Genomic DNA, 24,469 nt, shown 5'->3' with positions numbered 1-24,469 from the left:
CCTGAATGAATTGGGTCACCTTCTGGCAACACTGTGGGTGCCCAGCATCTCCCTGGCTCAGTCTGACCTGCACAAGCTTTGCCTTTGCTTAGCAACTGCCAGGGACTCTCTCCCCTCATAAATAACCCCCCACTCCAGGCTCCCCTCCAGCTTCTCTTTTCCTATCTTCCCCCACATCCGTCCTCTCCATCACAGGCCCTCCTGCCACTCCAGGGAGTCTGGGAGATGTTCCTTTTACCAATAAGGGAGCCAAGAAAGGACAAAATAAAGCAATAGCCCTTTTATTTAAAAATACAGCATTGTTCTCACGCAGGACTTTGTGCAAAGCCAGAGAGAACAGGTTGTGCTCTTCTGTGTGTGTGAAGATAGACACACATTTTCCTGATGGGAGTACACTCCCTTGTTTGGATATTTGTGAAAATTGCAAAAAATCCGAGAGAACTTTGTGTCATCTTGTGTGTTTGGAATCTCAAAGATGATAGCTAGTATTCAAGTCATCTCTGATAAGAAGGTGTCATCTAAAGTGGGGAGGCTGTGCTAGAAACCAAGATCAATCTGGTGGGGGTGGAAAGAGCATCCCCCAGGGTTTTGGGAGACCTACTTGTAACACCCACTCTGCCATGAACTTGTCGTGTGTCCTTAGGTAACTCGGTTCCTCTGAGTCTGTTCCTGCACTAGCAAATTAAAGGAGTGTAGGTAGAGGAAAGTGCCTGCTCTTCAGGGGGTGTTTGGAAATGCATGGGGTGTTTTTCTTCATTTAAAATTTTATTTCAAGACAGAAAGTCTCAGTCTGTTGTCCAGCCTGAAGTGCAGGGGTACTACCCTAGCTCACCGCAGCTTCAAACTCCCAAGCTCAGGGGATTCTCCTGCCTCAGCCTTCCAAGTAACTGGGACTCTAGGTGTGTGCCACAGTGTCTGGCTAGTTTTTAATTTTGTATAGGGACAAGGTCTCACAATGTTGTCCAGGCTCATGCGGTGTCTTTGATGGTCACAATAATAGGGAGATGCTCCAAACATTTATGAGCAAGGCCAGGGAAGCGAAAAGCTCTGCAGCGAGTGGGACAGTCCCGCCAAGTGAAGAACTGCCCATCCGCAATGCCGACGGAGCCCCCACAAGTAACATGAGGTGCTCTCTGGTGCTTTCCTCTCTGAACTCAGTTCTGTGGGCTGCTCACGTCTCATCCATGCCCCGCCTCATTCTGCCCGGGAAGCCTTCCCTGCTCACCCTCTCTCCTGAGTGTCTGTTGTACTCTCCAGTCTGGGCACATGTTCTAGAACCTAATTGGGAGGGTGGCTGCAGAACAAAGCGGAGTACATATGTGGAAGTTTGTCGTCCCTTTGTGAGTAAACAGTCCTTCCCCGGCAACACTGTCAACTCCTTGATGGCCCAGACCTTGCCCTGGGCTTTGTCTGTATCTCACGCAGCACTGAGCTCAGCACACAGAAGGCTGTGGGAAAACAACTTCATGACCTTCAGGGCTGGCCAGGAACTTAGCATTCATCTAATGAAACCAGGTCCTCTGATTCCAGATTCTGTGTTATTTCCTCTCCGCCCCATCACCTGCTTCTGTTGTTGACAGAAGAATTCAGCAAGTGTTCTCTGAGCACCAAATGGTCTCCGTGGCGGCCAGCCTGTCTCCTGGCTCTTTTCAGTGGGAGAGAACCCCACCTTTGGACTCTCAACAGTGGCCTGTTCTGCTCCTTGCCAACCCACGAGCTGTCTCCTGACATGGCAGGATATGTGCCCGGCCCAGCCTGGCCCTCATGGGGAGGGGTTGCTGCTGAAGGTTGTCTGGGCAGCTCGTTAAGCACTAGTCAGAAACTGAGAGAAGGCTCGGGAGAAAGCTGCTGGTCCACTGCGGGAGCCAAGGGATTATTTGGAGGAGGACCTCACTTTAATTTCTCTAGAGGATGCCTGATTAACAGAACAGTGAGCGTTGTGAGCAACGGCCTTCATGGATTGGGTGCCAGCTTGGAACTAAGCATATGGTAGTTTCTTTATAGAGGTTAGGCCCTTATAGCAGCTGGGGGAGACATTGACACTAGGCAGGAGGAAGAACTTCCCTAGAGTAAAGACTCGGCCACAGGAACATCACCTGTCTATGTCTGTAATGCACTCATTTGGATATTTATTAAGCATCCCATTTCAGGCACCCTGATAGGACTGGAGGATACACAGATTACTAAGGTTAAGTCCTTGCCTTGAAGAAACACATAGTCATCTGTGTCATTCCATAGTAATAATTATAATTCAGTTAGATGAGTAGAATATTAATAATAAGGCATAGTTATTGAGCACTGGGTTTTATTTATTTATTTATTTTTGAGACAGAGTTTCTTTCTTGTTGCCCAGGCTGGGGTGCAGTGGTGTGATCTTGACTCACTGCAGCCTCCTTCTCCTCCCGGGTTCAAGCGGTTCTCCTGCCTCAGCCTCCCAAGGTAGCTGGGATTACAGGTGCCCGTCACCATGCCTGGCTATTTTTTTGTATTTTAAGTAGAGACGGGATTTGGCCATTTTGGCCAGGCTGGTCTCGAACTCCTGACCTCAGATGATCCACCCTCCTTGGCCTCTCAAAGTGCTGGGATTACAGGTGTGAGCCACCGCACCCAGCCAGCACTGTGTTTTGTATTTATTGACTTATTTACCTCACACTACAACTTTTTTTTTTTTTTTTTTTGAGACAGAATCTTGCTCTGTCGCCCAGTCTGGAGTGCAGTGGCATGATCTCGGCTCACTGCAACCTCCACCTCCTGAGTTCAAGTGATTCTCCCTGCCTCAGCCTCTTGAGTAGCTGGAATTACAGGCGCCTGTCACCGGGCCCGGCTAATTTTTGTATTTTTAGTAGAGACGGGATTTCACCATGTTGACCAGGCTGGTGTTGAACTCCTGACCTCGGGTGGTCTACCCGCCTCAGCCTCCCAAAGTGCTGAGATTACAGGCATGAGTTACTGTGCCCGGCCCACACTATAATTCTTGTGAGGTAACTAGTGTCGTTATTTCAATATCACAGGTGAGAAAATGGAGGCCTACAGATGGGAAGTGATATGACCAGGGTCACACAGCTAGTGAGTGTTGTGCTGGGGGGATGACAAAGGCAGGTGCCGTCCTACATGCATGATAAGTGCTCAGTAAGCACTGTTGAGTGATCGTACGCAAAATACCATGGGGACAGGCGGTGCTGGGAGCACCTCACAAAGGAGGGGACTGTGGGGCATAGCCAACCCCAGGGGCTCGCCTCCTGGCCACTGTAGCTGGCTTTTTCTTGAAAGTAGATCTTAAGTGCTCCTATTAGACACACACACACACACACATACACTCACACACATTCACACACACACACTATGTGAGGTGATGACTACCTTAATTAGTTTGATTGTGCTGATTATCTCACAATGTATACAGAGATTAGATCATCAAGTTATATGCCTTAAATCTATACATAAATAAAATAACTGGCTTTTTCCTGGCTGCAGGGAAGGGCAACCTGAGTCCACAGTGGGACAGTGGAAAAGGGGTTTCTGCCCCTCTGGCCTCTTCTCCAGCAGGGAAAGTGGCCACAGCTCGCCCAGGTCCACCGCAGGGGACCCAGGGGCTTGTCTTTCACTGCTTCTTCCTCCCATAGAAAAAATTCAAACAGACCCAATCCCCTCGGGCCCTTGGGTATGAGCCAGATTGCCTCAGCGGAGGGTCTCCTATGATCCCAGCCCCTTTCAGCTGCTCTCCGACCCGTTCCCCAGCATCCTCCCTCTTATCAAACCTGTTCCCTGTCTCCATGGTGACACCGCCTTACCCAGTTTCCTTGGGTGGTCTGGTTGCCTCACAGGGTGAAACTCTGAGAACATTTTCCTCATGTGCAGCCAGAAACTTCCACTTCGCATGCCCAGGACTGCCCCTCTCTTCTCTCCTCTCCATTCCCCTCCTGCAAGCCCCTCCCTGAGACATTTCCCATCCCCACCCCATCATGGCTGTGTCCAGTTGAGAGGACTCATAGCCCCTCTGGGTATCCCAAGGGCTCCCAAGAAGAAGGCTTCAGAATGAAGTCACAACACAATCCCCTTGCTGTACATGCATATGTACAGATAAACACATGTGCCCTCACACATGACATACACATGCCTAGCACCTTCAAAACAAGTACATCCAAGAGCCCAGGTATCCCAACCTATGACCTCCACTTCTTGTACATATCTACAAGTTCATGCAGCCCAGTGAATGTAGCCACAACCAAACCCCAAGCACCCAAGGATCAAGGTGCACTCTTATTTCCCCTGGGTCCAGGCATGGCCTGAATATTTGAACTGTGCTCTCTGAGTTGCACAAAAAACCAGCTGCACAGCCAACCTCCCAGGACAGTCATATGTCAGTAGGAACCACCAACATGACAGAGCAACCTCTGTGTTTGGAGTTTCTGTGTGTCAGTTCCTTCCCCGTCATTGTGCAGGCACAGCCTCCCCACAGCAGGGCCCGGTGCCTCTTGCCAGGACCCTTAGCCATTCCCAGGGCCCGTGGCATTGGCTTGGTGGCTCTCGGCCTTGAAATCCCCACTTCACCTCCTGCTTCCAACTCTGCACGCTCCTCTTCTTTCCCCTTCCCCTGGCACCAGTCTTACCCCTTTTCCTTTTGTGAGACAGCCAGCCCTGAATGGGGCTCCCTCCACCCTTGAACAGTTGAAATTCGCCTCCTTGCCCCACCCCAGCCCCTTTAGTGAGCGCTGCAGCTGGGCTTTGTGTTGTCTTGGGGCAGGATGTGGGGGGGGGGGTGGAGGGGTTCAGGCCCCCTCCTCCGCAGGGGAGAACAATGAGGCCGCTAGTCAGGGTGGTGGGGCACAGGGAGTGGGTGGGGTGGGGGCCATGGAGGGACATCAGAGCCTCTGCGGCCGGCCCCTGGAGGGACAGCTGAGTGATGAGGCCTGAGTCACATGCCCCGAGTGCTCCTTGAACTCCCGCTGCGTTCCTGTCGAGACACATCCAGAAATGCACAGGGTAAATATTTAGAGGTAATCATTTTTTTTTCCGGCACCTCGAGCCTCCTGCCTTGCTGAGAATGAGCCAGGGGTGGGACACCAGGGGAGGAGTCCAATCCGGCCCAGCTTCTGCAGCTTGGGCTTCTGTGGGCGTCGCCCTACGTTCTCCTGACACTGTCCAGTGTGCTCCTGCACCTTCGCATTTCAGCCACAATCTGAGGCTAGTGGGGCCTGAAAACATCCTGAGGACCAAACCCTGGCTTAAAATCCATCAACAGGCTGGGTGCGGTGGCTCACTCTTGTAATCCCAGCACTTTGGGAGGCCACGGCAGGTGGATCACTTGAGGTCAGGAGTTCGAGACCAGCCTGGCCAACATGGTGAACCCCATTTCTACGAAAAATACAAAAATAGCCAGGCATGGTGGCAGGCGCCCATAATCCTGCTACTTGGGAGGCTGAGGCAGGAGAATCGCTTGAGCCCAGGAGGCGAAGATTGCAGTGAGCCGAGTTCATACCACTGTACTACAGCCTAGGTGATAACAGTGAAACTCTGGAAAAAAAAATCCATCAACAAACTCTCTCGGTTCTGCCTCTCTCCCACCTTAAACTGTGGCCACAGCACACCAGCTGCAGCTTCTGCGGAGCCGTTTCTAGACCCACAAGCCCAGAGGTGACCCTGCTGTTTCCACAGGGGAGCAGGGAGGGAACGGTAGATGAGAAGCAGCGCTGGGTGCAGCATGCCAGTTCCTTGGTTCTACCCTGCACGGAATGTCTCCCTTCCTTGGAGGACATGGAGTCCGGAGCCCAGGCTTTATCAAAGATAAAACATTTGAGACTAAACAGTCTTTTTATAGATTGGAACAGGACTCCCAAGCACACGCTCTCCCGGCTGTTCCCCAGCTTGCCTTTCTGGGCACACACAGAAAGCACATGCATTTCTTGTGGGGAAATGGGGACACTGAGGTTTGAGGGTGACGGTGCATGTCTAGGGAAAGGAGAAAGCCTCAAGAAGGCTTGGGGGGCAGTGCCCAGCCTTGTGGTGTCTGGTCTGGGCCCACCTCTGTACCCCCTCAGGGAAGGGGCAGGCAGAGATGAGAATCAGGTATTAGGAGTTTGAAGTAGGATGGAACCCAAATGTGCCAGGCACACATACACAGTCTCACAAACTGTTGCTCACCCAGGCACAAACTGTGAAGAAGATGCCAACACAGGGTGGGACCCATAGAGGAAGGTACCAACCCCTCTCTACTACTTTCTTCCTTCAATCTTTGCCTCAGTGTCCTGTGGGCAAGTGTCCCAGCCCCACAGGCCTGTGGAAAAGGCACCAGCCCCTCTCCCACTGGCCTGTGGGGCTGGGACACTTGCCCACAGGACACTGAGGGAAAGGTAGGAGGGGAAAAGCAAATATGTACCGTGTCCGTACTATTTATTAGACAGTCTGTAAACATGAGCTCACTTAATCTTTACAAGCACCCTACCAGCTTGGTGCTGTCCTATTTTTATAGATGAGGTCAACTAGGGGCCCAGCGGTCAAGGGCCCAAGATCCGACAGGTAACTGCAGAGGAGAGATGTGACCTCAGGGCCTTTTGACTTCAAAGCTCAGTGCTCCTTTCTCTTTGTTTTCTTGAGTGTGAAATGGAGATAATGATGGAAGCTAATTTGGGGTTATTATGAGAATGGAGGGAGGTTATTTGGATAAAGGTTAGCTGGTGTCTGACACAGAGTGGGCCTCCAGTAAATGTCAGGGTAATTATTGTGATTATTTTGTGTTCAGGGCCTCTAAGAGGGCAGTGACACTGAAACCCCGCACAGGGTCTGTCAGATAATATGCGCTTAAGATGATCAAGGCTATGGATCTGCAGAGGGACTGGGATGCTTACACCCTTTGGGAATCTAGTGGTGTGCCAATTCTGTGACATGCCAAGGGTCAAGTCTTCCAGGTGGACTAAGGCAGTGGTTCCTAACCTATTTGGCACCAGGGACCAGTTTCATGGAAGACAATTTTTCCACAGATGGGGGTGGAGTGTGGGGGATGGTTTTGGGGTGAAACTGTTCCATCTCAGATCATCAGGCATTAGTTAGAGTCTCATAAGGAGCGTACAACCTAGACCCCTCGCATGCGCAGTTCACAGTAGGGTTTGTGACCCTATGGGAATCTTATGCTGCCTTGGCTGATCTGACAGGAGGCGGAGCTCAGGTGGGAATGCTCACCCACCCGCTCAGCTCACCTCCCTCTCTATGTTCCGCCTGGTTCCTAACAGACCAAAGCCTGGTTCCGGTCAACTGCCCCGGGCTTGGGGACCCCTGGACTAAGGGAAGCAAACAGGTAGAGCCTGGTAGGCACTTCAAAGGGCAGTGAAATGCCACTAGCTCTGGGATTGAATCAGAGGATGGTCCCCCATGGGGAGCCCAGGGACCATCTTACCAGTTCATGAATAATGAATGAGCCTGCTCCATAGATCGGAATGGCAGTGATCTCTGGGCCTCAGTTTCCCCACCGGTAAAAAGCGTGGATGAGATATTATTTGTATTTGGCGATCCCTCCCTTCCTGCTCTGAAATTCTATGAATTTTACTCTAGTTCCTCCCTTTATAGGGAGGCCAGTTTCCTGCATAATCCCAATCACAGCCAGTCCCAGGGGAGTCTCACAAAGGAACGGTGAAAGGCAGAGGGGAAAGTGGGAGACCATATAGAGAGAATCCTTAAATGGCCCAGGAGGCCTGACTCCCAGCTTAGTTCTTGCTCTTAGAGAGAATGCAGCTGCTGTTGCCAGACTGGCTTTGGAGTTAGAATGGCCTGCTGGGGGGTAGTGTGGGAATCTCAGAGGTCCTTCAAGGGGGTTTGGCACCTGGACAGTGCCAGATGGCCCAAGTGGGGAGTTCACAGCTCCTTTTCCCATTTTCTCTCCACCAGGGACCTCAGTATGAACAACCTCACAGAGCTTCAGCCTGGCCTCTTCCACCACCTGCGCTTCCTGGAGGAGCTGTGAGTAGACGCTTTGCAGGGTGGGAGGCAAGCGTGCGCTGTGTCTAACATCTCTGGAACCAGGGCTCCCCAGGAGGTGGGGTGGCGAGAAGAGAAAGGGGCTTGGGAAGCTAAGACTGTTCTTGACAGAAGGGTGTTCTTTAGCTGACACCTGGCCCAGGTGTGAATTGACATGCTGGGCCACATGGCATGGGAAGTCTAGGATCTAGCTTTCATTGCTCTTTGAAACCAGTTCCTCTTTGCAGCATTCCCTCCTAATGTGAATAGTCACACTTCTCCCTGGGAGTCATCTTTGACCTGCTGTCATCCTCTGTGTCCAACCACCATCCCCTCCCCAAGGCCTGGTGGTTCTTCTCTGGGATGTCTCTCACCTCCACCCCGTTTCTCTAGTCCCACTGCTACTGCCCCAGATGTCCCCTCACATCTGGGGGTTGAACCAGCCTCCAAACAGACAGATGCCCTCCTTCCATTCTAAATTACTCTGCACACCTTCAGGATGCATCTCACCAGCTCAAAAGCTTTCTGTAGTTCCCCATGGCCTAAAAGATACACTTCTTAGACCCTCCCTTACAGTAAAGGTCCATTTCCTCAACAAAGTGCTCCCTGGTGAATCCCTGCCCACAGTGGTCGCTCTCAGGTTGAGATTCTTAAATCTGGCCTTATATGTGAGGGAGGCTCATAAGTCAACCATCTCCTGGGTTAGAGTGACTGACTGCCTGCTCTGGGAAGCCAGGTCATTCTGTCCCAATCCTTCCTTTCATCCTAGCTCTATATTTCCAACACCTCCTAGCCCTGTTTATTCTTATTTTCACACCACATAGATCCTTGGGGCTCTAGAAATTTTGCTTAAACTTCTCAAACTGAGGATTACAGCTCTTTCAGAATTCGTCTAACTCTTTTAGAATTTAAACAAAAAAATCATAAACAAAGAAACTTCACAAATTGTGAGTTCCTGGCCCCGAAAGCATTCACAATTTCACCTCTACCCTGGCCCCACTACTCCCCTAACAGACGTCCCCACCTTGACCCTAGACAGTGCTCCCCAAGGATACAGCCAACCTGCCCCTGTTGGAGTTTTGATCCCTAGGGCCATGGCTTGGTCTCCAGACCAAGTACCTGTTGAACCCCCTCTAGTAGACAGGCAAGCTCAAGGTGCTCTGGGAGAAAACAAGATAAAAGCCTTCCTGCCACCCCCAGGTCCAGGTGAGGCTGAAGAGTAGTGTGGCCAGCAAGTTAGCAGGGGAGTGTGGCAGCTGTTGGCTCAGGCATCCAGGGCGTTCTGTGTAAGGAAGTGGTCAGGGTTGGCCTGGCTGGTGGGCAGGAAAGCCTTCCTGGAGGAGGAAGATTAAACCAGTTTTCAAAGGAGATGAACAGGGTAAGAGGCAGTGGAGGGGCCTTTTGAGGGGGAGATAACCTAGCTTAGGTGGGAATGCAAAGCAAGAGCAAAGGCCAAGGAGCTCAGGCAGACCTCTCAGGTCATGGGAGGTCTGGACCCATTTTAGAGGCTCCACCTAAAGGACCTTTCCACGGCAAATACCCACCTACAGAACCCAAGCTAGGAGACCTCAGATGTCACGATGCCTTTCCACACAGTTTTTTTTTTTTTTAAACAATATATGTCAAATAAAGAGACTTTTATTATTATGTTTTAAAAATAGCTTCTGAGGTATGCCTGAATAGTCTCCATATCTACAAGCCTCTTGGTAGCAACTGATGCACATAATAATATCCCTGGGGACTTTGGAGATCAGGCAGTGCCTTCATGTACAATTAAACTCTGCTCAGTCAGGTTTCAGCATTGAGTGTATTTCATTGCATTTGCTCCTTTTAGATCTGGTGATTGCCCCTGACAAACATGGAAATGCTTAATTAGACCAGAATCTTAGATGAATCACAGCAACCCGTTTCCTAACCCTCCTGGATTAGCGGGGATTAGCTGTGTAGTTTAGGGCCTGGAGAGACACAGACACACCCCCTGGTACTCATCCCTCCACTGATGACACCGTATGATGCAGTCCAACAGTTGAGAGCAGGTGGTGGGTAATCCAGGTTAGTACAGAACAGGATGAGGGGAAACTGTGGCTGTGAGCCTTGAAATTAGTCAGGTCTGGGTGAGAACACCAGGCTCTGCCATGGACTGGTTCTGTGACCCCTAGAGGATGTGGTTGACTTCTCCTAGCCTCAGTTTGCTCATCTGAAATTTGGGGAAAATAATAGGCACTTTACAGGATTATTGTGAGAACTGAGGCAATGCATGTGAAGTATTAAACACATTGTAGATCTCAATAAATGGTAGTTCTTACCACCGCCCTCCCTTCCCCTATCCCAAGACACTGACTTATGGAGGTCACCACCTCCTTGGGTTACCTGCCAACATCGTTGACCATTGTCTCTGATTTCCAGGCGTCTCTCTGGGAACCATCTCTCACACATCCCAGGACAAGCATTCTCTGGTCTCTACAGCCTGAAAATCCTGTAAGTATAGGTACACCTAATTTTACATAAAGCTGCAGCACTGAGAATTGTGAGCAAATCAAAGTTTCAGAACCCAGGTCTTGGTTTACCACTGCCTTGCTTATTATTTCCTTATCTTCACTTTCAGTTTCAATTGTTATTTCCATTTCTTTGCTTCACCTTGTCTGTAACAAACTTTATGATTTGTCAGCAAACATTTAATTGTATCTGCTACATTCAGCCACACTAAAAGGAAGTGAAACATTAAAAAAAATAAAGTGTATAATGACCATCGACATAGGTCTTTGTGGGGCTGAGTTCAGTTACAGACCCACAGGTCTCTCCCCACCACCTCTAGCCCAAGAAAGGGATAAGACTGTTTCTGGAGAGGGGAAATCCAGGTGGCTTTTCTTTGGCTCTTCTTCTCCTTGCAACCCAACCTTAGTCTCTGTGGCTGCAGCAAGAGTTTCCATTCTGGCTGTAAACATATTCCCTCCTCCAGTCTTCAGGTTGCTTCCTCCCTGCTCCTCCTTTGCCTATTCCCTTTGAAGCAAAAGGTAAGTGAGAGTTGGAGAAGACCTTTTGTTATTTCACCTGGCTTCCACTTGCCATCAAACTGATTGCCCATTTCAGTGAAAGGAAGGCTGAGACATAATCTCCTCCCATCCCAACTCATGACTCACTTTGTTCCAACTAAGACTGTCCTCCCCAAGCCTCCTCATATTCTTATGATGAGTGAGGGTAAGAAGAATTGGGAGGAAGCAGATGCATAGGGACTGAAGGTAGATAGGAGAGGTTCCCAGGGAGGGTGCGTTGCCACAGGGTCTGGTTTGGGAAGAAAAGGAGGATATTGGGGAATGATGTTGGAGCAATAGAATGAGCATTTGGGGCTTTCCTAAAGTGGTGAGTCATTCCCAACTCTGCTACTCCCTTACCCCTGACTTGACTTGCAGACAGTTGAGCAGGTTGTTCATTGCACCAGACCATCTGGTTAAGGAAGTGAGAAGGGGCTGAATCCCAGTCCTGTGCCCTGGCTTGGGGCTGTATTCACCCAGAAAGGGATATCTTTTAACAATGTACTCAGAGTTGCTGATGGGTTAGTGGTGGTCCTACCCCGCTTGGCCCATGAGCTCCAGGCTTCCAGCTAGTCAAGATCAACACTCCACATCTAAGCACTTTCTCCTTTCCCTGTGTTGTTGGTCTCTGGCCCCTCTGTCTGTGAATCTCTGACTCACAAGGCTCTCTGGTCTCTATCCTTCCCTTAATCTCTGCTCTGTCCTTGGGTCTCTCCTGTTGTCACCAGCCTCAGTCTCCTTGTCTCCCCCTTCTTCTTCTCTGTCTCAGACCTTGCTCTCCCTCTCCCTGCCCCACTATTCCCTGCCTCTCAGTTCTGCTTCTTCCTGTCTCCTCTCTGTGTCTCTCTCCCCATAAACATCTCTGCCCTGGGGAGCAGGGGAGGCGTTCTGAAACAGACACACTGTGCAGGCGGCCTACTTGGTGGTGTGTCTGTGCCCAGTGACAGGCTCAGACCTGCAGTCTGGATTAGAGAGCAGGGCTCTGTTTACTGGGCCTTCAGAAGATGTGAGACTCACGTCCCATTCCTAAGACTCCGGCTTAGAGATGAGCCTCCTCTTTCTTCTTTGCCTGCATTAGGCAATAAATCAAAGCTTCAGAGAAACCACAGGCCTCCCGCCCCCCTTTCTGCAAATGGCACCCTTGGCTCAGTGAGTAGGGCAGCAGGGAGAGGTTGTAGGCAGGAGTTGAGTGGGAGCTGAGGACAGCCAGGCTGTCCACTCCCCCACTTTGCCATTGAGCCCCATTTTGCCCCATCCTCAAAGCTCACCTGGTCCCCCAAAGCCTTTGTGTCAGTCCTTGGCCTATAGAACCTCTCTACCTTAGGGATGGGTTGGGTGGTCTTGGGGAATTATCCTCTTATATGCTTCAAAGCAGAAGATTCCACCTGCATCCTAGGCATGAATTACTCTCTGATGTCTGATGTCAATTTCCCTTGTAGTTCCTTCCATTGCTTTCTTTTCAGAGCTGCAAGAAAAATAGAGCAGTAGCACCGTGATAATGATAACCTATTTTTTGTACCAGGAGACGGTCACCTTAGCTGCTCCCCAGTCTTCTCTGGGCCTGGGACCCTTATCTGAGTGGCCTCTTCTTATTTCAGAGGCCGGGCTCTCCCTGTGGGACACTCTGCCTTGGTCCTTCTCTCCCGAGGCAAAGGATTAAATAAAGAAGATTCTCTCTCTGATCCTTTCTTAAATGACTGTGACAGAAGCCCTCTCTCATGTCTTTCCCACCGCCCCCCCCGCCACCCATCCCTGCCTGACTTGGAAATATTACTCTTAAGATCTTCTTCTTCCTCTGCGAGCTCTCTAAGTCTTCAACCCATAGGCTCTGGCCAGGCTCAGATCAAGACAGTCAGCCCCTGCGGGGAATTTTCAGTCTCACACTGCTATCTCTGTCCTGTAGAGCTGGCAAGGTCCAGATGCTAGTCTTAACCATTACTAGTCTCACCAAACTGGCTCAGCACTGGAGCTGTGCTAAGGGAAGCCACAGTTCCCTCTGTCCTAGGCATGTGGGAAAATGCCTGAGCCTCTGGGGGCTCCTGTCCTACCTGTTTTTACACAGGGGCAGCTTTGGCCAGAGCTCCTGCATCTTGACCTACGGCCTAAGGGTGTGGGGATGTGTGTGTGCGTGTGTGTGTCAGACTTCTCCAGTCTTTATCTCAGAAGTTTCCTGTCTTGTCTCCATCACAGGTTTCTTTCCCCAGAGCTGCCCTCCCAGAGAGCTGGGTGAGGCCTGAGGCTTGGTCATCTTCCCACCTCTGAAGACAAGCTCCTCCCTCCTTATGCCAGATTGGCCTGACATAAGATGACCTGGCATCTAGAAAGATTTCTGCTGGGCCTCAGTTGCTTCTCACCAGGCCCAGATCTGGGAAGTTGGAGTAACAGTCTGAGGACCTGCCTCCTGTCCTGCCCTCAAGAGACTGGGCAGGAGATTTTCCCAGGTGCCTTGCTCCTGGATTGAGCCCCAAATCCCTATAAGTCTGTGACTGTGGATTTTTAGCCCATGCCATCTTGATAAAGACGAAGGCTCTTAGAAGGCAGCTCCTGCTTCCTCAGCTGGGGTTCATCCCACATGAAACCCTGGCTCCAGGCCATAGAGGAGTGGTTGGGAGTTAGCATCTCTGGGACCCATCCTGGAGGAAATCTCCCTGAACCAGCCTCTAGTGTAGCCCTTTTCACCCTGTATGGAACTGTCTTCAGTTGACAATAACTGTGTTTACTCTCCGCCTGGCTAGGCGGTGACCATGCCTGGCGGAGTCTGGGCTCCATTAGTGTTGATGAACTGAATTGAGCTGACCCATGAAGGGACATGCTGGTCATTTGGGAGTGCTGGGCTCTGTCCGAGTCTCACTAACCTGGCTCAGGGGAGAAGGCTGTTCACTCTGAGTCACCCCTGTACATGAGGCAGTCTTTCAAGGGACTGGATGACAGGAAGTAGATCTCATGTGCAGTCAGAAGCCTTGAGGTCAGACTCAGAGCCTCACCAGACCCCAGAACAGGTGTTAAGAAGGATTTCAGATTTCCTCTCTCTGAGCCTCCATTTCCTCACCTTTTAAAGTGGAGGAGTCAGAATAAAATTTCCAACATTTTTAGCTGTGGAAACTTAAAACAGATTCTTTGTATTTCATACACGTGATGATCAGTGTTCACCCTCATGAGTGAGATGTGCCACCCTTGGACCTTGTTACAACATCAGCACATTACCCCTTTACATGACTTTTTTTTTTTTTTAAAGGAACCAAAATCAAAAGCATTTTGTGGGCCGGGCGCGGTGGCTCATGCCTGTAATCCCAGCACTTTGGGAGGCCAAGGCAGGTGGATGACCTGAGGTCAGAAGTTCAAGACCAGTCTGACCAACATGGTGAACCCACATCTCTACCAGAAATACAAAATTAGCAGGGCGTGGTGGCACACACCTGTAATCCCAGCTACTTAGGAGGCTGAGGCAGGAGAATCACTTGAGCCTGGGAGGTGGAGTACAGTGAGCCACCTCCTTGAGAGTTGCGCCATTGCACTCCAACCTGGGCAACAAGAGCAAAACTCCGTCTCAAAAAAAAAAAAAAAGGCATTTTGTGTCGACGTCTCAATACATAAAACAGATGAAGGAGGTCTCTGGTTAAAGCGAGTAAAGAGGGTGGTACACTCCAGGCTGTGTCTTACCTACCCGTCCCATAACCCCCAAGCACTTCTACAGAACTAAAGGAGCCTTTGGAAACCACTGGTGGATCACCTCTTTTACACCTTTTGGACATGACACTCATGGTTCCTGCCCCTAAATGCCTCTCTGGTCAGAGAGATACTTCACATGTGTGAGGAGGGGAGGAGGGCTGAGGACTAGACTTCTACTGGACCAATGTCTGCATGTTAGAGTCAGCTGGGAGCTTGCAAAACTAGTGATGCCTCATATTCCTTCCCCAGAGACTTTGCCCCGGAGATTTAACTGGGCTTCAGTGTGACCTGGGCATTGGGATTTTAAAAATCATCCCAGAGGTCAGGTGCAGTGGCTCATGCCTGTAATCTCAGTGCTTTGGAGGGCTGAGGCAGGAGGATCGCTTGAACCCAGGAGTTTGAGACCAGCCTGAGCAACAAATCAAGACCCCATCTCTACAAAAAAAAAATGTTAAAACCTTGTCTGTTGATTCTGATGTACAACCAGGGCTAAGAACCGCTGGATTAGATAGACTGCCTCTCCATATAGAACCAGGGCTAGAAAGAGAAGTAGGAAAATGTCGTCATAAAAGCACTGGCCTGAGAGACAGGACTTGAATCCTAGTCTTGATTCTGCCATTAATTTGCTTTGTAACTTAGGGCAAGTTACTTTCCCTCTCTGAGCCTTCGCCTCTTCATCTTGGAAAACAAAGGGCTGTTTTCTTCCAAGCTTTATAACCCAGTTGTAGTTCAATAAAAGAATGATGGCTGGCAAGTGAGACCAGGAACATCAAGAGAAATGGGTCAGGGCCAAAGCTGACTGCCATGCTGACCTCCAGCTTGATGGGTGTTGATTCCATGAATAAAAGGACTTTCTGATGATCAGACTGTCTGGCATGGGATGAGTTGTCTGGGGGAGACAATGAGTTCCCTGGCACTAGAAGGAAAATTAAGTGCCCTGAGAAGATGTTGCAGTGTCTGCATTGGTAGGAGGTACAATTCAGAAACCTTAAAGCTCTTTCTAGATCTCTCTCTGGGATTTGACAAAGGAAAGGATGGAGGAATCTTAGGAGGTGATGTAGGTAGAGATGCATTGAGGGGCCTCTTGGAGCTCAGGCTCACCTGTGCAGTGACCAGATGTAGCCTCCTGGGCCCCTGGAGGAGTGGGGCCTGTGAAGAGGCACGAGCGGCCTGTGACCCCCTGCTTTCTCAGCCATCATTTCTCTTGTATTCTTGCTCCAAGCACCCTCAGGCTTCTGCATGAGAATCAAGGTAGGCCCCTGAGATGGGAAGTGAAGGCCCATCCTTTAGATGAAAGAAGTCAGGATGGCTGGGAGGGTAGAAACACTAAGCAGGGCAGAGGGCAGGAGATGTCCTGGATGGGATGTCACCACTGAGTGAGGCTTTATGCACCTTCTGGCAGCCTATTCCTTTGAAAGATGAAGGAATCAAGGTCCAGAGAGTGGAGAGGAAGTGACTTACTCAAGTCATGCAGTAAGTGGTAACACTGAGACCAGATACTAATCATGATAATTGATAGTATCAGTGAATGTGCTATTGAACTTGTCCTCTGTGTGAGACACTGCCATTGAGTGCTTTACAGGGGTGATTTTATTTGATCCACACAATCAGTGCATGAGGTTAGTATCATCCCCAACTTATAGATGAGAAAACTAAGGCCCATGGTGCTTAAGTAGCTTGCACACTATCACAGAGCTGGAGGCAACAGAGTTAGGATGTGGATCAGGGCTGTCTGACTTCAGAGTCTGCACCTGTGACAACTATACTTTAAGGAAGCCCAAGAGACACAGGTTTGAATTCCAACCCTGAAGCAACACTCTGTAACTGGAAAGGCCCCTCTGGCACTTGGTGGAGGCTGGATTGAAGGGGCCACTGGAGGCCAGCAGACCTTCAGGAACACAGAGTTTGCATGGAAAGGGGCTGAGCCCTCCAGCTGCTCACAGCCCTGGGCTCTGCCCCTTCCTGCAGCCAGGCCCTTCCCCTGTGTGGCCCTTGCCCCTTCCCCACCCTTTGGGGTGGCAAGGAGGAACCCAATCCCAGGGGTCCCCAAAGTCTGTCTTTGTTCTTTGTTGTCCCTTCTGTAGCCTTGCCTCTATGAGGGGCTCCTCCTATCCCCACCCATTCCCACAGTGAGCTCAGCATTCTTTTGTTCTTGTGATGCTGAGATTGGGTTCATATTTGAGATTTTCACATACCCGTAAGAGGAGTTTAAGAGAGATGACATGTGACTCTAACCAGGACATCACATAGGAGGCGTGGATAACGACTCAGGCTCATCATCTTACTGTTCAGCATTTTCTAGCTGTTGCTGTATCCCACCACTATGATAGATGCTGTGGTGTAATGGTTAAGTGTCTAGACTCTGGACCCAAACCCTCTGGGTTCAAAGCCCAGCTCTGTCACTTATCAGTTGTATGCACCCTCAGCATGAGGATGATAATAATTCCTATCTGTTGGAGTTATAACAAGGGTAATTTTGAATTAATACAAGTCCTAAGACCAGGACCTGGCACATTAGCCATTGCTATTATTAAACTGAAGGACCAGAAAATGGGCTACTCTTTCTGAAGTGTGGAATTACCTGAACGATTGTGGACCAAGGTTCCCCCTCTGAAAGATGGATGGATACACCATAAAGGGGTGGTTGAGTCTCCTAGGGTAGGGCTTACTCACTGTGCCCAGGGCAGTCAGCAACTTTCTCCTTTCCTGCTTCCCCAGCTCTTCCATGAACTCGCTGTGTGCTCTCCTTCTCATTTCTGGATATAAAGGCCTGGAGGGTCATTGTGGGGTTTTGGGGCTTGGGTCCTGGTTCCCACAGGGCAGCTAGTGAGCAGATCATTTTCACTGGCTGGCACAGCACTTCTTTGAGGGATTAGGTGAGACTGGGCCATGAGAATAGTGCAGATACACTCATCTGGGGTACTTTGAATTGTTCCTATAGACAAAGGCTCAAAAAACTATATCTGCCCGGGGCCCTGACACCCTAAGGGCAGCCTTACCCTCATCCACATCCTCCCCTTCCACAAAGAAACCTTTAGCCTTTCAGATGAATAGACAGGGAAACTGACAACCTACATTTTCCCACATCCTTACTGACCAAACTTTAACAGAATCCCAAGTACTCTGACTTCAGAACGCCTTCTCTCCTTCCTCTCCATGGTCTTCTTCACCCCTGCCTCATCCTAGGGTCCCTTCTGAGATGCTCTCCCTGGACACTGGGCCTCTCTGCCCCATGTACAACCCCCCAGGGGACCTCAGCAGCCTCTGAATCTGCACTAACAAGTCTGCTGGAGCAGACTCTCTCTGGGGCTCTGAGGCTGGAGTGGGAAGGAGAGGTCTGGCTTGGGGCTGGGGGTTCAAGGGAGGAGTCAGCACCCCCAACCCAGTTCTGCATGCCATGTGGGTCCTTAAAGCCCTTTCTCTTTCCCCGTAGGATGCTTCAGAACAACCAGCTGGGAGGAATCCCCGCAGAGGCACTGTGGGAGCTGCCGAGCCTGCAGTCGCTGTGAGTCATTAGAGGGCCGGTCTGGGAGTCACCAGCTTCCTGGGGCCTGAGTCACAGCCTAGGGCCCCCTGCCTCAGCTTTCCCTTTCCTCTGCAGGCCCCCCTCTTCCAGACCACGTTCCAGACAGCATGCCACTCCTGGCTTTGGTTTCTCCAGGGTTTTCTGTTGCCATCAGTGTGTGGATGTGTACACTCCTATGCGTATTTCAGGAAAGGAGGGCTCCCAGGCCCCACTGGGGGACTGTGGGAATGGGACCTCCCTAGGTGAGGCCACCAGGGCAGCGGTCCTGGGGCGACTGGCGTTCTGCCATTGGAGCCTGGGGTTAGGGGTGGAGACTGATGCCCAAAATAAGCATCAGGAAAGGGCTGTCTCCTCTACCTAGCCTGCTCTTGCCCCGGGCTCTGTTGTGGGTGGGAAGGAAGCTAGGCTCAGATACTCATTTTCTCTACTTGGGGGTGGGACTGCCCTCAGGGACTCACAGGCCACCCATAATAGATCCCTCTCGCCAAGGAGCCCTGTAGTTCCCTTCTTGTCCAGCAGGGGCATCGTGGAAGCCAGACCCAGCCTGAGGGTGGAAGCCAGACCCAGCCTGAGGGTGGAAGCGGGAGCAGGTGCTCCAGGGTGATGTAACCCAGCCCAGTGGGAGCCGCTAGGCTTCATCCACATAGTGCACAGCCCAAGGCCTGGAACACAGTAGGTGCCTCATACATGCCTGATGAACCTAACTTAATTATTAGGTACAACTTCATCCGATGGGAAAGTGAACAGATATTTTGGGAGAAGTCAAAGTTGGGGGGCAGGATTGGGGCACAGCAGTTAGCTAGTGGGGGAAACTGAGTTATAGTGGGTATGCAGTGTGTCCGGACAAAGGCCTCTCATATTCTCAGCCTTTGACGCTGTTCAGTCTGTGGATGTGGAAGTCAGACAACTTCTGACTTCTCCTTGGGTGGAAGGAGAAATGAGGTGGGAAAAGGTGACTTTCTTTCCCATGTCTGATATTTAGGCCTCATTCCACCTTATGCAGAGGGCCAGCTGTGGGGGTCCTGGCTAGCAGCTGTGCCACACTCACCTGTGGTGAGGGCTTTCCTCTCCTACTCCTTCCCTGGGTGCCCTCTACCTTTCTGCCTCTGTGTATGGTCTCTGGCAATCCTCAGCTGCTCAATCAATCAGCCCAGTGGCAGAACCTGCCTCCCCGCACTCTCTCAGCTTCCACCCCCACTTCCCAATGAGTGCTGGGCGTCTGGCCCCAGCCCTCTCCTCTCCCATCCAGCCTCACCCCTGGACAGGGCCAGGCAAACCAGTGTGCCCCTAGAAGCCAATGTTGGAAGACCAGAGGCCAGGCAAGCCTGTGCTTGCTCCCCACCCGCAGGGCAGACTAAACATTTGCCTAGGGCACCGGCACAGCAGGGACATCCAAAAATAAGGGAGGAGGAGTGAGAAGAATTTGACATTTCATCCACAGTCTCAAGAGGATTTCATAGGGAAAAAAATTAGACTTTCATTGGACTTCTTCACACTTTTAAGGTTGTTAATTAAGTTTACTTTTTTTTTTTTTAAATCGTGAATCACATATTCTGAGTTCTTGGGCCTTCTAAAGGTCTTGCTTTCAGACTAGACATAGAGCTTTTGGGCAATGCAGACAATTTTCCCTACACTTTCTGAGAAGTGGGCAGCCCTTGTGGCTGGGAGAACCAGACCATTAGCTTCCACTTTCAGCCCCATTATTCTCCTTTGCCTGGGCATAACAGGGCAGGGGACAGAGGTCAAGTCCCCCACTCCCCCAGTTATAAGGCAGATGAGTAGATTTTTGCTTTTTGCAATCCTGCAAGAAGAGCACTGGCCTGTGTGACAAAAAATGTGGCTTCAAGTCCTGGCTCTGATCTTGACTACTGTATTATTTGTCTCTCTGCACCTCAGTTTCTCCATCTTCAAGTGGGGGATAATTATCTTCCCTGCCTCATAGGGTGTTGGGAAGATCAAATATAAAGTCAATGTGAGGGGGATTTGCAAAAAAAAAAAAAGACTTCATACAGCTATAACGTATGATGATGTTATTGTGAGATTGTTCACCTAACCAGTCATTGATCCTCCGTTTGTTTGTTTGTTTGTTTGTTTGTTTGTTTGTTTGTTTTGAGAAAGGGTCTGGCTCTGTCACCCAGGCTGGAGTGCAGTGGCCTGATCTCAACTCACTGCAACCTCCACCTCCTAGGCTCAAGCCACCCTCCCACCTTAGCCTCCGGAGTAGCTGGGACTACAGGCGTGCACTACCACACCCAACTAATTTTTGTATTTTTTTGTAGAGATAGGGTTTTGGTTTTGCCATATTGTCCAGGATGGTCTCGAATTCCTGAGCCCAAGCAATCCACCTATCTTGGTCTCCCCTCCCACAGTTCTGGGATTACAGGAGTAAGCCACTGTGCCCAGCCTGATCCTTTTTTTCTTTTTTTTCTTCAAGACGGAGTTTTCGCTCTTGTCGCCCAGACTGGAGTGCAGTGGTGCAATCTCAGCTCACTGCAACCTCCACCTCCTGGGTTCAAGCGATTCTTCTGCCTCAGCCTCCCAAGTAGCTGGGACTACAGGCGCGCACCACCATGCCTGGCTAATTTTTGTATTTTTAGTAGAGATGGGGTTTCACCATATTGGCCAGGCTGGTCTCAAACTCCTGACCTCGTGATTCGCCTGCCTCGGCCTCCCAAAGTGCTGCGATTACGGTGCCCAGCTCCATTTCTTTTAATAAAATTTTTTGAGGTGCCAGAACCAGAGTTGAGCATTGAAAGATTAGTATGAATCAGGTGAAGAAGCGGGGAATGCCGTTTCAGACAGAGGGAACAGCACACGCTGCAAAGGCACAAAGTTAAGAAAGAACCTGAAAGGTTCTTGTATCGGTTGGAATCCCGAGAGCTTGCCAACAGATAACACGAGGTGGTGTGGAGCAACATGCTGTTTTAACCAGGCCTGGGGGCAGATGGGCTGAGGCCTAAAATGGCGTCAGCCTCAAGTGAGGATGGGGCAGGGAGTTTATAGTCTCCTGTAAACAGAAGGTGTCTCAGTCTGACGTAATTGCTACATGGTACCTGGATGGCCTCTTTCTCGATCTTCGGGGTAAGTGTCATCCGGCCGCCTCTTTTCCTGCTTCTGCTATATTGCTGGTGCACGCTGCTGGCGCAAGTAGCCGTGTGCCTTGCGACTGGGCCTGAGAAGGGAGGAGTTACTCATCCCTTCAAGCTTTCAGGCCCCGGGGAGAATCTTTCAGAAACAAGTAAATTCTAGAGAATTTGGAAGGAAGTGAGTCTGGCTGGCTGAACTCTGTGTGTGTGTGTGTGTGTGTGTGTGTGTGTGTGTGTGTGTGTTGGGCGGCTGGTGGGAAGGGCAGTAGTGGGGAAAGATCTGGAGTTAGAAGTGGTCTTACCTGAAAAGTAGGCAGGACCTTGCTAAGGATTTGGACTTCTATTCTATTCTATTCTATTCTATTCTATTCTATTCTATTTATTTAGAGACGCAGGCTCGCTCTGTTGCCCAGACTGGAGTGCAGTGGCGTGATCTCGGCTCACTGCAAGCTCCGCCTCCCGGGTTCACGCCATTCCCCTGCCTCAGCCTCCGGAGTAGCTGGCACTACAGGCGCCCGCCACCACGCCTGGCTAATTTGATTGTATTTTTAGTAGAGACGGGGTTTCACCATGTTAGCCAGGATGGTCTCGATCTCCTGACCTCGTGATCCACCTGCCTCAGCTTCCCAAAGTGCTGGGATTACAGGCATGAGCCACCGTGCCCAGCCTGGACTTTATTCTTAAGACAGCGGGGAGCCATGGGAGGGCTTTTAGCAGGAAAGCAAGGTGGTGATAGGGTTTGTGTCTTTGAAAAGTTACCTTGGCAGCAGTTATAGGGGGCAGTCTGAAGGTGGGGAAGTCAGTGAAGAGGCTCCTAAACCAAGGCAGCATGTAGTGGCCAAGGGAAAGACAGACAGGGGCAGTGGTGAAAGGAGAAGTGGACAAACTAGAAATATCTAGAAGTCATTTCAGTGAGACTCTGGAGTCGGATTGTTTGGGTTCACTTCTCAGCTCCTTCACTTACTCACTTACTGCCTATAAGACCCTGGGCAGACTACTTACCCTCTGCGTTTCCATTTCTTCATCGGTAAAATGGAAGCGATAATAGTATCTATGTATCTCAACAGGATAGAATGAAATCATTTAATATACATAAAATAATTAGAACAGCACCTTTTGTTGCTACTTCTATAATGATCATTAGTAGTAATAATGCTGACTGGATGTGGGAGCTGAGGGAGAGGAGTTCAACTGACACCCAGTTCTTGGGCTTTGACATCAGGGTGTACCATCAGCAAGAGTCTGGCACGTGGTAAGAGCTTATTAAGAATGTGTAGGCTGGGCGCAGTGGCTCACGCCTGTGAGAGGCGTGCCCTTTGAGAGACTGAGGCAGGTGGATCACCTGAGCTCAGGAGTTCAAGACCAGCCTGGCAAAGATGGCAAAACCCCATCTCTACTAAAAATACAAAAAATTAGCTGGGCGTGGTGGCAGGTGCCTGTTATCCCAGCTACTTGGGAGGCTGAGGCACGAAAATCACTTGAACCTGGGAGGCAGAGGTTGCAGTGAGCCGAGATTGTGCCACTGCATTCCAGCCTGGGCAACAGAGCAAGACTGTGTCTCAGAAAAAAAAAAAAAAAAAAAGATGTGAAAGAATGAATGAACCGCAGAAGGTGAGTGCTCTGGGGAGGGTGCAGGGAAAGGGTATGTGCTGAGGCCCCTCCGGGACATGTTGAGTTTGTGGTTCCTGCAGGCAGGATGACCAAGTATCCTAGAGAACCTGGAAAGTTGGTCAGTTGACCTGCAGGACATCAGTGTGTGTGTTGGTGGGAAGAGGGGAGGTCCGTAATCTAGCTCAAAGATTCTTTATGTAGATGTTATGTTCTAAGTGTTTGGAAATTGGGAGATTCAGGGAGAGACCGCCTCAGGCCCCACAGTAAGGTGCTCCTCTACCTTATTCAGGTCCTTCCGTCTTAGTGACAGTAAAAGCAGGCCCAGGTGGCTAGGCTGAAAGGAGACAGTGGGAAAAGATGACAGTTTTTTGGACTTCCCTGTGTGCCAGCAGGGATCCATCATTCCATACCTCTGACCTTCCTCCAAGGGACTGTTGTGCCCCCAGACTAATGTCCAAGGCCGGGCTAAAGCTCCCCTAAAACTATATGAGAAGTTCTACATATATTATCTGATTTATTCCTCACAGAAACCCCTCTGTAATAATTGTCATCTCTGTTATCAGATGAAGAAATAGAGGCAGACAAGTTCAGGGGCCTCTTCCAAAGTCAGAGCTGGTGAGTGGGCATGGCAGGCCTATACCCAGTTGTTGAACTCCAAAGGCTACAAGAGAAGCTACCTTTTGATGGCTCTCATTAGGTGAACCTCGCTGCTTCCCAAGGAGTACCAGCAAATGGAAATGTCTTTCCTGTTGGAAATCAACGGATCAGGGGCAACCCCTGACCGTGCCCCTTCTAGGGTGATGTGTTCCCAGATCAGACCAAGCCCACTTAGGGACCTAAGCAAACTCTTTTGGACATTCCTGGAGCCTCAGGGAAGGTTCAGTCCTGTGGTCCCCTTTCTACCAGCTAGAACCAGATGGGGGCACAGTAAGAGGTAGGTTTGTGTGAGTGAGGAGTGGGGCTAGGGCTAGGGAACAGGGGCCAGTCAGGCATTCTAGGCCCAGGGACCCAGCTGTATGTGGTGCACAAACTGTTTGGCTTGGCACCTGAGCAGGCAGCACCCAGCTCCACAATACCTTCCTCCTTGGATACACTTGCTTCCTCCCTGACCAGTGTGGGAGCGGGGAGAATGGCCATGCCAGACATGTCATGCCAGGCTTGAGCCAAGGCCAAGAGAAACCGCGGGAAGCCAGCAGAGCCTGGGGGAAAATAGAAACTGGGTGGGGGTGAGGCAGGGCAAGGGGGAGACAACATGGCAAAGCAGAAGAAGTGGGGGCTGCGCTGGTCTGGGTCCTGGGGAACTCCAGTGGGCTGGTCCCAGGAGAAGAGTTGGAAAAGCACCGTGGCAAGAATAAATGGGAGAAAACAGCCAAACAGCCCAAGCCTGGATACTCTAGGGGGGAAATGCATAATTGCGAAGGACAGCCCCATGAAACTAGCAAACATTGTCTAGAGCCGGGGAAATGCATCAAGAGCAGTATCAGCAAACATTGTCTAGAGCCGGGGAAATGCATCAAGAGCAGTATCAGACTCCAAACTGAAACCCAAGGCAGAACTATCCCAACCCTCTCAGCCCAGGCCAGCCAATCCAAAACAAA

General features: G+C 50.5%; 1 protein-coding gene and 1 non-coding gene across 2 annotated transcripts in view; both read left to right on the top strand.

The window, feature by feature from the left end:
* Nucleotides 1–24,469, top strand: part of LGR6 (leucine rich repeat containing G protein-coupled receptor 6) — a 126,207-nt gene that overhangs the window by 23,119 nt on the left and 78,619 nt on the right. The window contains exons 2-4 of the mRNA XM_031657052.1: nt 7,879–7,950; nt 10,354–10,425; nt 18,082–18,153. Of these exons, the coding sequence (XP_031512912.1) occupies nt 7,879–7,950; nt 10,354–10,425; nt 18,082–18,153 (216 nt within the window). The remainder of the gene's footprint in view (nt 1–7,878; nt 7,951–10,353; nt 10,426–18,081; nt 18,154–24,469) is intronic.
* On the top strand, nt 14,092–14,197 carry LOC116272530. Its single transcript, XR_004181198.1, has one exon. It is a non-coding gene; the product is annotated as a small nucleolar RNA U13 (small nucleolar RNA).

This window comes from Papio anubis, chromosome 1, assembly GCF_008728515.1.
Source record: "Papio anubis isolate 15944 chromosome 1, Panubis1.0, whole genome shotgun sequence".
Taxonomy (NCBI): Eukaryota; Metazoa; Chordata; class Mammalia; order Primates; family Cercopithecidae; genus Papio; species Papio anubis.
The sequence above is the reverse complement of the archived record's forward strand: the minus strand, read 5'-3'. Positions and strand labels throughout refer to the sequence as shown.